General features: G+C 35.2%; 1 protein-coding gene across 1 annotated transcript in view; it reads right to left on the bottom strand.

Annotated features, from left to right (window-relative positions):
- The window catches only part of LOC117344121 (E3 ubiquitin-protein ligase HECW2-like), a 63359-nt gene that overhangs the window by 47241 nt on the left and 959 nt on the right, over window positions 1-15159 (bottom strand). The window contains exons 2-4 of the mRNA XM_033906767.1: window positions 14064-14504; window positions 13296-13406; window positions 10884-10984 (exon numbers count right to left, since the gene is read on the bottom strand). Coding sequence (XP_033762658.1) covers window positions 10884-10984; window positions 13296-13406; window positions 14064-14343 — 492 coding nt within the window. The 5' untranslated portion in view covers window positions 14344-14504. The remainder of the gene's footprint in view (window positions 1-10883; window positions 10985-13295; window positions 13407-14063; window positions 14505-15159) is intronic.

Raw genomic sequence — 15159 nt, forward strand, 5'->3', positions numbered from 1 at the left:
ATCAACAATCCGTTATTTATAACAAGTGTCCCTATCTATCAATAATCCGTTATTTATAATCCATTATTCATAACTGATCAGGCATCCATTTGACCCTTGACTTTCAGCAATTTCTGAAGTCAATTAACTATTTCTTAGATATCTGATCATGAACAGTCAAAACATATGTCAAATACTCGTTTTATGGATTGAAAAACATACTCTTACAGGGTTCAAACAACTAATATTCAGTACACTTCTTTTGCAATGTTCACTTTATGATCATTTAAGTTTGGTTTGGTTTGTTTTTGTTTAACGTCCTATTAACAGCCAGGGTCATTTAAGGACGTGTCAGGTTTTGAAGTTGGAGGAAAGCCGGAGTACCCGGAGAAAAACCACCGGCCTACGGTCAGTACCTGACAACTGCCCCACGTAGGTTTCGAACTCGCAACCCAGTGGTGGAGGGCTAGTGATAAAGTGTCGGTACACCTTAACCACTCGGCCATCGCGGCCCCTTGATAATTTAAGATACATCATTGGTGAATTTTCATGTGTGACTTTATGGTGTTATCAGTATGTCTGAAGAAATCCAATTCATCATATAACTGGCTCTTCTACCAATTACAAGTATTGTCATCAATATCATAAGACGTGTGTAATAGCACTATTGTCATTTCATAAATAATTTGTGACATCACAATAACCCTATGAAATTGCATGATTGTCTCTGTAGAGAAAGAACATTCGTCAGAGTCAAAGTTTGCTGGTCTTTTATGTCAAGTTTTCATTTATATTCTCATAAATATTAGATATGTGATAAAAAAAATCTTAAACTTGTGGCTATGTAATATGGAATTTAATAAACTTGTTCAATAAATCCTATATATATCACACAGCCGCAAGTGTGAGAACCTCCATGCATGTACTCAGGCCTAAAAAAAAAAAATACCCCTGTTCCCGCTTACCCTACTGACCCTATATTTTTGTGTTGTTGACCATTTTAAAGGAAGGACTATTAAAGTCAAGATGGCTGGTCTATACAACCTTAGTGAAAACCATTTAAAAAATTGAAAGATTTCCCTACCTACCTTATTTTTTTCTGGCATGTTAGAAGGAACACATGTATTATTTTTTTAAGCCTGATAATTACAATAAAACATTTTTAAGTGAACACAGGATGCCCTGCTTCCAAAACCTACATTTGCTCTTAATTGCAGATTGAGAATCCTTTAATTACTGGTTAAACAATTACAAAGAATGTTTACAATGGATTACCTGTATAAGGTGTTCTCAACTGAAGCTTACCTACGTACAACAACTAGAAAAACAACTAGGAATTGATCCCAATCATCACGAAGTTGTAGTGTTCAGCAGTGTCATCTGAACACTAAAGGCTTCAAAACCAACAAAGTTTAATTTGGTCACTTTGCAAACTTCATTTTGATACTAAAACAATGTGTGTGTAAAACAAAACTTCGGAGAATCCATCTTTAAACAGCTTCCAACATCATCATGAAACCTGTTAGTACTCAACAAAGATATATAGTAATATCTGTTATCCGAATATATCGGTATATAACTGTCTACTCAACAACGATATATAGTAATATCTACAATCAGCATATATCGGTATGTAACTATCTACTCAACAAAGATATATATAGTAATATCTTCTATCAGAATATACCAATATACAAAGTGGACAATTATCATAGCCAATAACAGCATAATCCATGTAAGTGCCCCGTGAGACATTTAAGAAATTAAATAGATTTTGTATGTAAGCCATCATCTACAGAAATTCTGTGTGAGAGACATCATCTACAGAAATTCTGTGTGAGAGACATTATCTACAGAAATTCTGTGTGAGACATCATCTACAGAAATTCTGTGTTAGACAATATCTAAAGAAATTCTGTGTGAGAGACATCATCTACAGAAATTCTGTGTGAGAGACATCATCTACAGAAATTCTGTGTGAGAGACATCATCTACAGAAATTCTGTGAGAGACGTCATCTACAGAAATTCTGTGTGAGAGATGTCATCTACAGAAATTCTGTGTGAGAGACATCACCTACAGAAATTCTGTGTGAGAGACATTATCTACAGAAATTCTGTGTGAGAGACGTCACCTACAGAAATTCTGTGTGAGAGACATCATCTAAAGAAATTCTGTGTGTGAGACATCATCTACAGAAATTCTGTGTGAGAGACGTCACCTACAGAAATTCTGTGTGAGAGACGTCATCTACAGAAATTCTGTGTGAGAGACGTCATCTACAGAAATTCTGTGTGAGAGACATCATCTACAGAAATTCTGTGAGAGAGACATTATCTACAGAAATTCTGTGTGAGAGACATCATCTACAGAAATTCTGTGTGAAAGACATCATCTACAGAAATTCTGTGTGCGAGACATCATCTACAGAAATTCTGTGTGGGAGACGTCACCTACAGAAATTCTGTGTGAGAGACATCATCTACAGAAATTCTGTGTGTAGAGACATCATCTACAGAAATTTTTCATGTGAGTCATTATCTACAGAAATTCTGTGTCTGACATCATCTACAGATTCTTGGATGAAACATAATCCTACACAAAACTTCTCCACATTTGAGGGTGAGCTACAGGTGATTTTAATCGCTTTCTAAATAATTTATGCCATTTCGAAAAGGAGATATTTAATCACATCTGCAATTCAATTGTATAACAGGATCTCTTGGGAATACCAAAGACGAGTGTGCACTGCTCATGTTTAGCAGACCTTTCCCAAGTGGATAATGGCAATGCCCGCATCAACGATTTCTTGCTCAGTTGAATTTAATCCATACATAAAATCTGTTTGTAGCCTTTGCTAACATAATTGTTCTATTATTCCGATATCTCAGACAAAGAAAGTTAAGGATTTCTCAAAACTCATTAAGACGGAGCATACTGAATTCCTTAACATCCTTACACGAAAAAAAAAAAAAATGAAAATCAATAGACATTCAAACTGCAGTTCGTGGCCATCAGAGACTCTGTGACTGGTGGCCAGTAACCTAATTAGCTACTTATACTGATAGCTCCAGTCCTTTACTATAGCCTTTCAGTCGGCCAAACTCTTTCTCTGTCAAGCCACAATATTCTATGAGCAAAAAGACACTCCCATGGCGTACTGTACAAATAAAATTAGTGTTCTATAAAATTCAAACAAAATATATTGGTCTTCAAACATTGACATTAAACTAGAAGCACATTCTTAATTGAGGGGAATGTTTTTTAATTGATATATAGGTGTACTTAACATGCAGATTTAATGATGAATTACTGACTATGTTTACTACATGTAGTAACGATTCTGGTTTGTTTAAAAGTCCTATGTCTCTGACAAAGACTAATTATGATTAATTGACTAATTGAAAACAAAAACGGGCTGTATATTTTTAGGCTACATGCTTTACACTATGGTAGCAGAGTACAGTAAAAATGCCCAATTCTGAAAAATATTGCACATGTTTTAGATATGTAAACATTGCCAGTTAACCCTACATAGTACCTCCAATAAAGTATATATATTTGTAATCTGTACAACATTTGCAATTTTAATACAGCTCTGAACGATAAGTAAACTTATATTTTCTGTGAGTTTTAGAGCTGTGAATACCATGGTAACAGCTTAAAAAATGCTCAAAAATTGCAAAATATTATGATATTTGACCCAAAATGACACAATTCTCTACACAATTTTTTTTCTGAAACCTATTTGAAATTAAATATCTCTATCCCAAAGACCCCAAAGACACAATTAATCTTGTTTTGACATATGTTGTAAATTAAGTTTTTCTGCTATCTTACCTTTTCCGTGGGCTTCCATTTTTCGCTGTAGGCAAAACTAAGTTTCCTGTGTAAACACACTTTCGGAAAATCCGGAAATTTAAAATCCGGAACCAATTTATTAATTTTTGTTCTACTTCATACTGAATATACCATTGAATTATAGTGTACATTTATTTTTTCATTTTTTATGCATATCATAATACAGCTGCCTGTCCTACTGTAGTGTGCTACCTATATCATATCTCACCATTCTACAAAGGTTTGAGCATCTTTTTTATCTCCTAAATTTAATAAATAAATAATTTATTGCATCCAAAAGTAATTCTATCATGCCCGGCCTCTATATTCGGAATAAGGTAACTTTACACCCCAAAGTAATTCTAACATGCTCTGCTTCTATATTTGGTATACGGTAACTATACCCCCCGAAGTCATACTCTATATGTGGTACGGTAGCTTTCAATCTTAAAAGAAATTCATTTTCAAAAGCTGTAGTTATTGGTTTTCCATTTGTTGTTAGTGAATTTAAACTGGCAGCATCTTGGAACAATAGTATTAAATCATGAAGATGGAGTATTGTGTAGGACTTTGGTAAGGAGCTGATAAAGCAGCATGAAGACTTATAATACTCGACAAATTTTCAAATTATATAGTTTTAGTACTGATGATATACATTGTACTTCTAAAGCCTCCTACATACACTCAGCACTATTTGTTATGCTTGACTTACACAGAGCCAATTCATGTGATTATTTGGGACATGTGTAAGTCTATAGCTTTACATGAAATGAAGACTGCATGGTTCCTGCCAATTGTCTATAAATATTGTTTCATTCATATCGATTCCCTTTTCAGTTTAATGTAAGCGGCTTCCTTGACCAGTCCACCATTAAAACATTTAAAACGAAAGACATACATGATGTTCCTTAACCAGTGATCAGTAAAACACTACTGTCAACTCAATACAACAGGAATAATAAGTAATCTTATGTCTCGCATCTTTATACTCCTAATTAATATCATTTAGATTAAGTCATATGTGGTATTTATTGTATTTATTGGTGTAATTACCCAAATTTTTTTTTTTTAATTTATTGCTATAATGTGTTTCTCCAAATATAAAAAAAATTAAGCTCAACCACCAGCCAATCGAAAAATTTCAACACTGTACATACCATTAATCAACAAAGTTCAATTAATGGTAAACTATAGGTGAAATTCAAAATCTGAAATCTTTGTAGGAATGCCCATGCATGAAAGTATTGGTTATGAACTTATGACAACACAATTACTTCGTGAGGAACTAAACTCAACCCCCAGCTAAAAGGAAAACTTAAACACGGCTTAATAAGTTAATTAATTAACAACGTCCAATTAACTGTGAACTTTATATGAAATTCTGAACTTGAAAGGTGTGTTGGGATGCATGTAAAAGGTAAACTTTATTTATTTTACAACAAGTGTGAAACAAGTTATATAAACTTATAGTAACCACGCTTGTTGGCCCAGATTGAAGGACGTGTCAGGTTTTTTAGGTGGAGGAAAGTCGGAGGACCCGGAGAAAAACCACCAGCTTATAAATTACGATCAGTACCTGGCAACTGCCCCACATAGGTTTTGAACTCGCAACCCAGAGGTGGAGGGCTAGAGGGGGGGGGGGGGGGACCCATATGGTCAGGCAGGGGAGTCCATCCATACCTTTTCACGTCTGATCGTGGAATCAAATCCCTGCCGCCTAGCTGAAAGGCACTGTATATGTGTTACCACTGAACCACCCAACCACCCGGGATGGTAGATACAAGTATATTCCAGGAGACCAGTGAATACAAGGATGGATTGGCTTGATTCAGGATAGATTCCAATCCTTCAGTGAAGAGCCTTATAATAACTAAAGCCTTTTTATAAAATACTAGCATCATGATCAGTGAAAGCAGATCTATCTAGTTGTGTGTGATCTCTTGTTAATATAATTATACACGTCATTTTTTTTCTTGCATGTTAACACATTGGAGCTGTTGTTTAGTTCTTCTCCATCAATAATACACAAAATATTGATTATTTTCAAGACATTTTTTCAAGGTCTTTCAGTTATATATAGAAACTCAAACCTAAAAATAAATTCAATTCATTCAAATTTCATGTATCTTATGAAGTTCATGTAGCATACATACCTCCTAACAACAGATGTTGTCCAGTTATTAGAAGATATTCCCTACTCCTTTATCATGACTATCATGTTTAACTTCCCGATCAATGCAGAGAATGTACAAGATAAACTTGATTTTATAATCTATAGCTACATATGAAAACACACATACTTGATTTCTTGGCGTTTATAACTGTCAGTCATGCCAGCGACACTTGTACAACCCTAGTTTTACCGTAACAATAGTTTCAGTCAGAGATTGTTAACACATATTATAGACACCGGTACCAGACAAGATAAAGATCTACTCTCTCTAAATTGGCCTGTAACTCGAGTCCCTATTCTTTGTCAATCCCTCTCAAAGGAATATAAGTCATGTATACACATGTACCTTAATTACACAAAGAGGTCAGATCTAGATCTGTTCAGATTTGTTTTGACTTTTTGGTTTCATAATGTCACTGTATTTCACTTTTCTACCAATTCTTATATTGTTAGCCCTTGGGGTTATTGCAGGATAATTACGATACATGGTTCTACGTGTATAGTTTGGAAAAGTGTGACATATCATTTATAGCTGACTCTAGTCAAGACTCAAATATTAACTTCCTACAGTACATCCTTTGGTAATTATAGATATATATATATATTTGTTTATAAAGATAAAGTAATGATAATAGCCATATTATAAATCATTTAAAATAGATAAAGAAAGACATTAACTTTGATTTAAAGTAGAAGGTGGACTTATTGAAGGATAAAACAGAATTTGTTATCATTTTACTGAATTTCGATATATACATGTATATAAAGATGGTTGTTTGATCAGCCATGGGTTATAGCCAGATTGAGAGAGTACAGTGGACCCGCGATAATCCGGACGTCGATAGTCCGGAAAACTCGCAGTCCGGACGGAATAGCACGGGAACGGATTTCCGTAACGTTATTTGTACTCACCAGTCCGGAAATTCGGTTTCCGATTCCGGAAGCCCATTTTGGGAACGGAAAGTACTTTTCATTAGTAAATTTCCCCCGATAATCCGGACGATTTTTTCACCACGAGGAGAGAAAAATGTCGGGCAAGTCACCCGTGTCGACAGCTGTACAGACTATCGCTTGACACTGTGCGTAGTCATAGCGACCGCTGCCAGGTCATAGCCCCGGGTGTTTACCTGTGTTACAATGTAGCTCTGTTTTTATAACGGTACATTGCTTTTCTTTACGATCGACCTAAATGCTACAGTATTAACGGGTTTTATAGTGTAGACTGGTCTTGCTTTGATCAACTTGACGTACAATATCTATTATAGTTATTTTACATAGTGCTTTTTCGTAGTTAGCAATAATTAATTCACTAACATACAGTATGTGATACGATACTTAATCAATCACAAATGCATGTAATAAATTTATTATCGGTAATTAACATCACTAACAATTGTATTGGGTAAACAAGGATATCGGCTTGTAACACCGTTACGTGTAATGACGACTCATTGAAAGATGCATGTTATTAATTACACACATGGTACATTTACGTATTAAGCAGTGATCACAAGAACCGGGTTAATTACACACTAATAAGTCGTCAGATACCGCTGATTTACTTCAGTAAGTGTCACATTGTTAAGTGTCTTTCATTTCAGGTATTTAACGTTTGTAATTTCTACTCGTTTGTGAACCTCTGGGACGTAACCCATGTGTGTTGTTTGTAGGTCACATATTCCCGCTATCAATAAAACAACTTTCACTTCACATGTTCTTTTAAAAACATTGTTTATTTTTTAGTTTCTACAAAATAAAAGAAAACAAGAATCATATCAAGAACATAAGTATATTTATTTTTTTAAAAGACTGACAATTAGACGTGTTTATGAAACGTCATTAAAACGTCCCGTATTGTATAGAGTCAAGGGAGATAACTCTTACACAACAATTTTTTTTGACCTGGTAGACGAAATTCGGTAGTCCGGAAAACTCGTAATCCGGACGGTTTGGGCTGGGAACGAAGGTGTTCGGATTATCGAGGGTCCACTGTATATACAGTTGATTGGGAAGGCCGAATATATATAGCCCATCAACAAACAAACTTTGTAACACCTATACAGTATTTATTGGATCATTAACAAGATATATTTACCTATCAACAAACTGATGATAGCTAGATAGATAAACTTCCAATGAATTCAAATCAAAAACAATTTCATTCATTATCTTATCATTTAGTTATCATTCAATGAATATATAGGTAAAATGTCAACCATTCAGCAGTCATAATTTATAACCATACTCTGACACAATCACAACAGCACCATTAAAATATGATCTTCTTATATCTTAATTAATAAGGGGGTATAATTACGAATAGACTCATGACACAAATCAAAAACCCTTACGAATCATGGAAAGATAAATGCAATTGAAATGTGTCAGATTTACTCCATCAAAAGGTCTAATTGGCCTGGGGTCTTGGTTAAGTATTATGTAAAACATTTATGAATACATATATATTTATGTCTTAATTAATGATCAGACTGAAAAGTCTAGAAAGAGACAAGACTTAAAACCTCATACTATGGCCATGGTTAGTAATGAATGATAAACCGTATATCTATCAAAACGGTCCCTGCCCACAAAATAAAAGCCACCTTTTTTTATTTTTGCAGAATCATCATTTTGAAATTTAAAAATTGTAATTCAACGGCAAATGTGGTTCACAAGTAAGCCTCCCCCCCCTTCCATACTACTTAACACTAGCTAGAGTATGGGCTTTTTTAATTGAGAATAAATTTGTATGGTCAGCAACCCACCACCCTCTCCCCTGCAACTTTACACTAGCACTAGAGGAGGGCTTAATTGAGGATACTTAGCAATATTCTATCCAAAGTCAACATCTAGATGGTATATTCACGCAAAATGGCTATCAGAAATCAATACAATCATACATGGTACTTTGGTTAGTTTTATTTTAATGCTTGTCAAGTCACACAAGTTGCTTGATCATGATGCTTCACTTGTACACCTAGCATAATGATTGGCTAAGAAACTTCACTAACCAACCAATCAAAACAGGGCAATGTTGGGGAATGAACAAGCACTTCATAGTGAATGATAATTATAACAGATTGCTTTTTAATATGACAAAATAGGCGAAAGTGATCAGAAGGAAACAATTAATTATGCTCAATCCTTTATTTTTAATCAGCAAATTTTATTCCATGCGAAATAACAAAGGTCCAGATTATGGCTTAGCCTGTGTAATTAGGAACCCTGGGGGAGTCTGGGCTTGTATTGCTCACCTATAGCTATCATTATATAGCAGGTATGGTAAAATGTTATCATTTAGAGTAGTATTGATAACTCAATATTTGATTTCAAGAAAAATTTACAATGAATTCTGTTGAAAAAACAAGCTTTACTACTGTACTTTCATATGCCATCCTTATTTCCCCTTAATAATTTGGGCCCGGTTCATCTACGGCCATTGGGGGTGGAATGGATGTGTCATGCCATTTGGGGTGGAGTGGATGTGTCATGCTATTGTGGGTGGAATGGACATGTCATGCTATTGTGGGTGGAATGGACATGTCATGCCATTATGGGTGGAATGGACATGTCATGCCATTGTGGGTGGAGTGGAGGTGCCATGCCATTTATATAGCTGTACCAGTTCTCTTTAACAATCTCATAATGCTCTATACCAAATTTCACAAAATTACTTTACAAATACCGGAAATACCCTCATGGAGACACTTTGGTTTGTTTTTGTTTAACGTCCTATTAACAGCCAGGGTCATTTAAGGACCTGCCAGGTTTTGGAGGTGGAGGAAAGCCAGAGAACCCGGAGAAAAACCACCAGCCTACGGTCAGTACCTGGCAACTGCCCCACTTATGAACTTGCAACCCAGAAGTGGAGGGCTAGTGATAAAGTGTTGAGACAACTTAACCTCTCAGACACCGTGGCCCCCATGGAGACGCACTGATTATGCATTGAAACATATAAAGTCACATGCAAACCATCACTCATCTAATTTGACTATCAATCCTTACTATATATAACATGTGTACATGTCACATCCTCGACTGGGAATGTTATCACACGCCTTGGGGCGAGAATAATGGTCTGCTTGCAGAAAATGACATCAAATGGTGGTAGTATTCATGTTACCAGTATAACTGTTTTCCACATTATATAAAGACATTTTAATCACTCTAGGTGTCCTGAAAACATGTCAATGTACAGCTAACCAGGAAAATACAACACATCAGATTGAATGTCAATCTTATTTTTAACAACGGCAAACATTGCACAATACACAAGGGCTGTATCGGTATACCTCCCATCAAAATCAGCCGATACATCTATATTGATATATTGATACACCCTGATACACTTGAAGTGTAAAACAAGTTTATTTGAGTCAACATTTTCAGTTGAATGTGTTCTAAGCATGATTTAATGTTGTCTTGAATCTTCTTTATAAATGTTTTCTAGAATATATACAACTCAACAGAAAACCTCCACAAATCTGGCTTAGTATGTATCTAACTTTACCAAGGTCTCATCAAATCTAATAATCATCGAAACACCTTGATTAAACATACACTGCTGCACATCAACCAGCTATATCCATGGCCATGTAGTCAATTGATCTTGTGAAAAAATAGATGGATAGGTGTCCCTGTTTCTATTGTAGGAAAATCCCTGCACAGAGGTTTGTTCAATGCTTCAACATACCCTTGCAAATTGCTTGATTTTCAACACACGTGTGCAAAAAACAAATTTTTCCTGTTTTGTAACATGCATGCTGTTTGACATTATCACAAGGTTGACCAGGTCACAATAATTATCCTCCTCCTATGTTCACATTACTGCCCAGCCACCCCAACCCCTTACATTGACTTGTACACTGTGTAATATGTAATTCAGCCTTACCTGTGATGTGACCATTGGATTCTTCACACACACTGACTGACTTGTCGCGACCAGCTCTCCAGTTGTCCCCAGGAAGTACTTGAATGTTATGCGGGATTCCACTGTAACAATAAATAAAAACTTTATAACACTATAACTCTGGCAAGTCTAGAAGCTTATTTTCTGCAGGTTTATTAACCCCCAAAACAGTCAATTTCATTTAGGGACAGGACCTCATTGTAGTAGCTGGTGACTTCCTCATTGAACAACAGGTGGTCAATGATGAACCCTGTACTATATATCCAGGCCATTGGGAGTAAATATTCTTAACCAATATTCAACCATAACAGATAGAACGGTCTGTGATATCAGCTTCCCGGGAAACCTTCAACCACTCTAAATAGTGAATAGACCACATACCTCAGATTTTTACCCAAGTCATGATTAGTCGAAGATTAGATACATGTACAATATGCAATTAAATGAATTAATATATCTATAGATCCAACATACATAGATTAAACTTATTGGATTTTTTTATCTGTTTACAAATGAAAAAGATGAATGTATGCATATGAAATCAGGGAAACTTCAAAAGATGATATAAATACTGACTTGTAAGCTTTTACATTTTTTTTCACTCATTTTGAAGGAAACCATTTTGTCATATTTTGGGAGGAAAATTAGAGAAATTAAAATGAAAATTTTTAGGAGCAAACTGCAGATTTTTGGTACCGCTATTGGTCTCTCATATGAAAAAAAAATAATTTCAATTGGAAATGGGATCCATTATAATCAACAACTAGAAAAAGCTCTGGCCATGAAAAACTTTGTTTTAGGATTATGACTACCTCTAGTGACAGTGTTCCAGCTAGGTCGGGTTAGCAGGGCGCGGCGCCCTGCCCCTAATTCAAAGTTAGAAATGCGCCCCGCCCCTTTTCCTGTAGTACTGCCCTTTTTCTAAGTGTCATTGATGCTCATTTTGCCTCGTATACTCTAGATACGATTTGCTGAAGCCATGCAATATACAGTCAGTCAGTCACTAACTGGCCACCTGTAACACCAGTCCCCTTACCTGTAGACCTTTATTCACGGTACTGATGGACGCTGCCCGAGGCAGAGATCAGTCAGCTGGGGATCGAGCTGGTGTTTTATAGATTCTTTTAACCGTGACGAGTCGATAGGATCGGTTGGTAATCCAATTAAATCATAATCATGAAGGCTTTTTGAAGATGGACAAAGTAATGATAATGGATGGAAATGTTGTTTTATGTAAACAACTTTTGTCAAGACCGAAAAGAGCCGCACGTTTGTCGTAAAGTTATCCCATGAGCACGTGTGCAATTGGCGATCAATCTATATATCTTTGAAATTTTCTTCATATGACAACACGAAATCCTTCTGGTTTTAACCAAGCAACTTTTAAGTAAATGATCATGAGATCACTTTCCAGTGATTTTCCAGTGATCAAAATTAGCTTTCGGTTGATTTTATTTGATGAAGTTTGGCGGGACGCCGGAAATGGTTCGTTGTAAATGCAGATGTCGCAAATTCCTTGTTGGATTGACGGATTTCTATACAAAATGTTTATTTTTCATAAATAAATAAAGGACACATAAAAATATCTGCTCATGTGAATAATGGTTGCAAAAGTTTAGTTTATATTGTGTTATTTTCGTATCTGAAATGCCGACTCTGCATTAACTGCGGGTCATGTGATAGCCAAGTGATTACATTTCTACAACACGCAATTTACCGCCGCTTACAAGATACATCGCAGTTATTTGGACGAAGTTTATTCAGATATTAAATAATATAATTTCTTTTACTTAATCATTTTTTTCTCGTATATGCTTGATCACCTTTTCTCTTTTGCTCTATAATATCTTCACTTACAATTAGTCGTCTTACAATCACAACGGACTGACTAACTTCTGGTTGAAACTTGAAAATATCGCTCTGTTGACTATAATCTGATAGTAACTTTTTGATTGGACGTAATTATCGTATATGGATTCTCTCAATACACCCTCAAATTGAAATAATGCTAATATCATTTTATTTTTGAATTACTCTAGGTCATAACTTTTACCATCAAAATTTAAAACAATATTTGAAGAATAAAGAGAAGAAAGAAGACATTTTTACACACAAACGAAATAATAAAAAAAAAAATCAACATATTTCTATTTGTCTCTTATGAATCAGGTCATATGTAATGCATGGATGTACTTAAATGTCCTGTAAAATAAGGTAGAAGATAGATAGGCCCGGAAAAAATGTCGCGCACAAAAATGCCCTTTTTTTAGGCAGCGCCCTGCCCTTTTCAAATCCTAGCTGGAACACTGAGTGAGTAACTGGAAGTAAGAATCATGAGGCGTAAGTCTGCCTGACCATTTATATAAAGTCCACCTTGTACTGTGTCGTACTCACCATCTGTAAAGTGATGGATGACCTCCGTTAGATCCCACAGTATCTGACCTGTCTGTCCACCATTCACACCGCGATTCTTACTGTCCAAAAACTTGGAAGAATCAGTCTCACCTGAAAAAAAACAATACTTCAAATGAGGTGATATCAAAATGATGTATGCTTGTATTTTGAAAAGTTAACAGGTGATGAACAAAACTGAAGTATTAGTTCTATAGATTATCAGACATCATTTTACAAATGATAAAAATTATAATGAAACATTAACTGTTAGAATTTAGATCCATAATATATTTTTAAAATCTTCTCAACAGGTGTATTACTTCCTATCTATGTTACATTGCCAATCTAAGCCTGAAGGCAGATTATGCAAAATTTTCCTAACTGAACACATATTTTCATACAAATATTAAAAATTTTCCAGTGATGTGGTAAAAAACATGATTCACTTGCCTAACACATGAAATAATTAGCGTACACTGCATGTGTTAATTCTTTTTGTCTTCACTTTTTCTATGTATTGTAGTCTTTACGAAGGTCAGTTCAACATTCTATCCATCACATTTCCATAATTAACAACGTAATAAGTAGTATTATTTCCTCGTTAATTACTCATTTATCATGGATCATGTATGATTAGAAGTTATATCAACAGAGCTGCAATATAATACCCCTACTGAAACATGCTAGTTCAATGATTTTTGTGGATTGAAATCTCTGTCAGATCCCGACAGTGAAATGACACTGTAGATATTTTATACAATAGTTTACCTGAAGGATAAAGACCAATGAGGTCATTGGAGCCCACATCCTCCTTAATGTCCCATTGAACAGTGATAGTGCTGTCATTTGACAGGTCCACAAAACTCCTGTCCACTTCTAGACATGATAAGTTCTGTGGACTAAGTGTTGCAATGTCCGACTCACTGTTGCTTCTCTCTCGGATATGTAACGGGTTTAAATGAGACATCAGAGGTGATGAGGGTGCTGGCAGTGATAAATCATCTGCGGCTGAAAAATCGGCAGGAGACCGTGGTATAGCTTCGGCCATTTCTTTTTAAATGAATTTAATTTGAACTTTTGATGAATATCCTATACTTTACGGCTTAAACTCTTGTGGTGCCATCATAACACAAATCATCAACAGGAAATCCTTATGTATCAACCCATCTTGTTTTATTGCTCAGCTCCCATGAAGAAGAGACTGCAGCACTGAAAGAAAAAGAAAAAAACATTTCTACATAATTTTTGGTTACAGCTAGACTGAGTCATACTCTTGCATGAATTCTCACAGTATTAAATCATCATATCACTATGACCCATGCATGCAAGAATCGATACATTTTCTTAGGAAATGTCTGTAATGTTTTTTGCCTATATGGACCAAACTTCACGCTAACAGATTTATATACAAAGATAATCTGAAATATTTACAAATATCCCATAAAAACTGCCACCATATACTCATGGATAGAAAAAGAGACTAATTTTCATTAACTCAGAAATGTGTTATTTAGTACAGTTGGTGTACGCTGCAATTTTTTCTTGTGATAATCCAAATTCTGTTGACTAGCTAGATGTTTATAAGTACCCAACATACTCCTGAGCATATTAATCTGAAGGGACAGTGGTGTTAACAAGCTTAAAACATGGCACTAAGAAGTGGACTGTGGATAATTGAGATAGCTGGTCAGGTTTTACCCGAGTTATATTCACTGGTATGCATTGGAATCTCGATCAATGTTGATAACATTTGCAGACAACAAGTACTGATTTGTCTTATAAAAAATATCAATAAAATCAATATTTTATCACTTATTATATATTTTCACAAATATGGGACTTCTGATCAGAATTTTAAATAGAG

Source organism: Pecten maximus, chromosome 15 (genome assembly GCF_902652985.1).
Source record: "Pecten maximus chromosome 15, xPecMax1.1, whole genome shotgun sequence".
Lineage (NCBI taxonomy): Eukaryota > Metazoa > Mollusca > Bivalvia > Pectinida > Pectinidae > Pecten > Pecten maximus.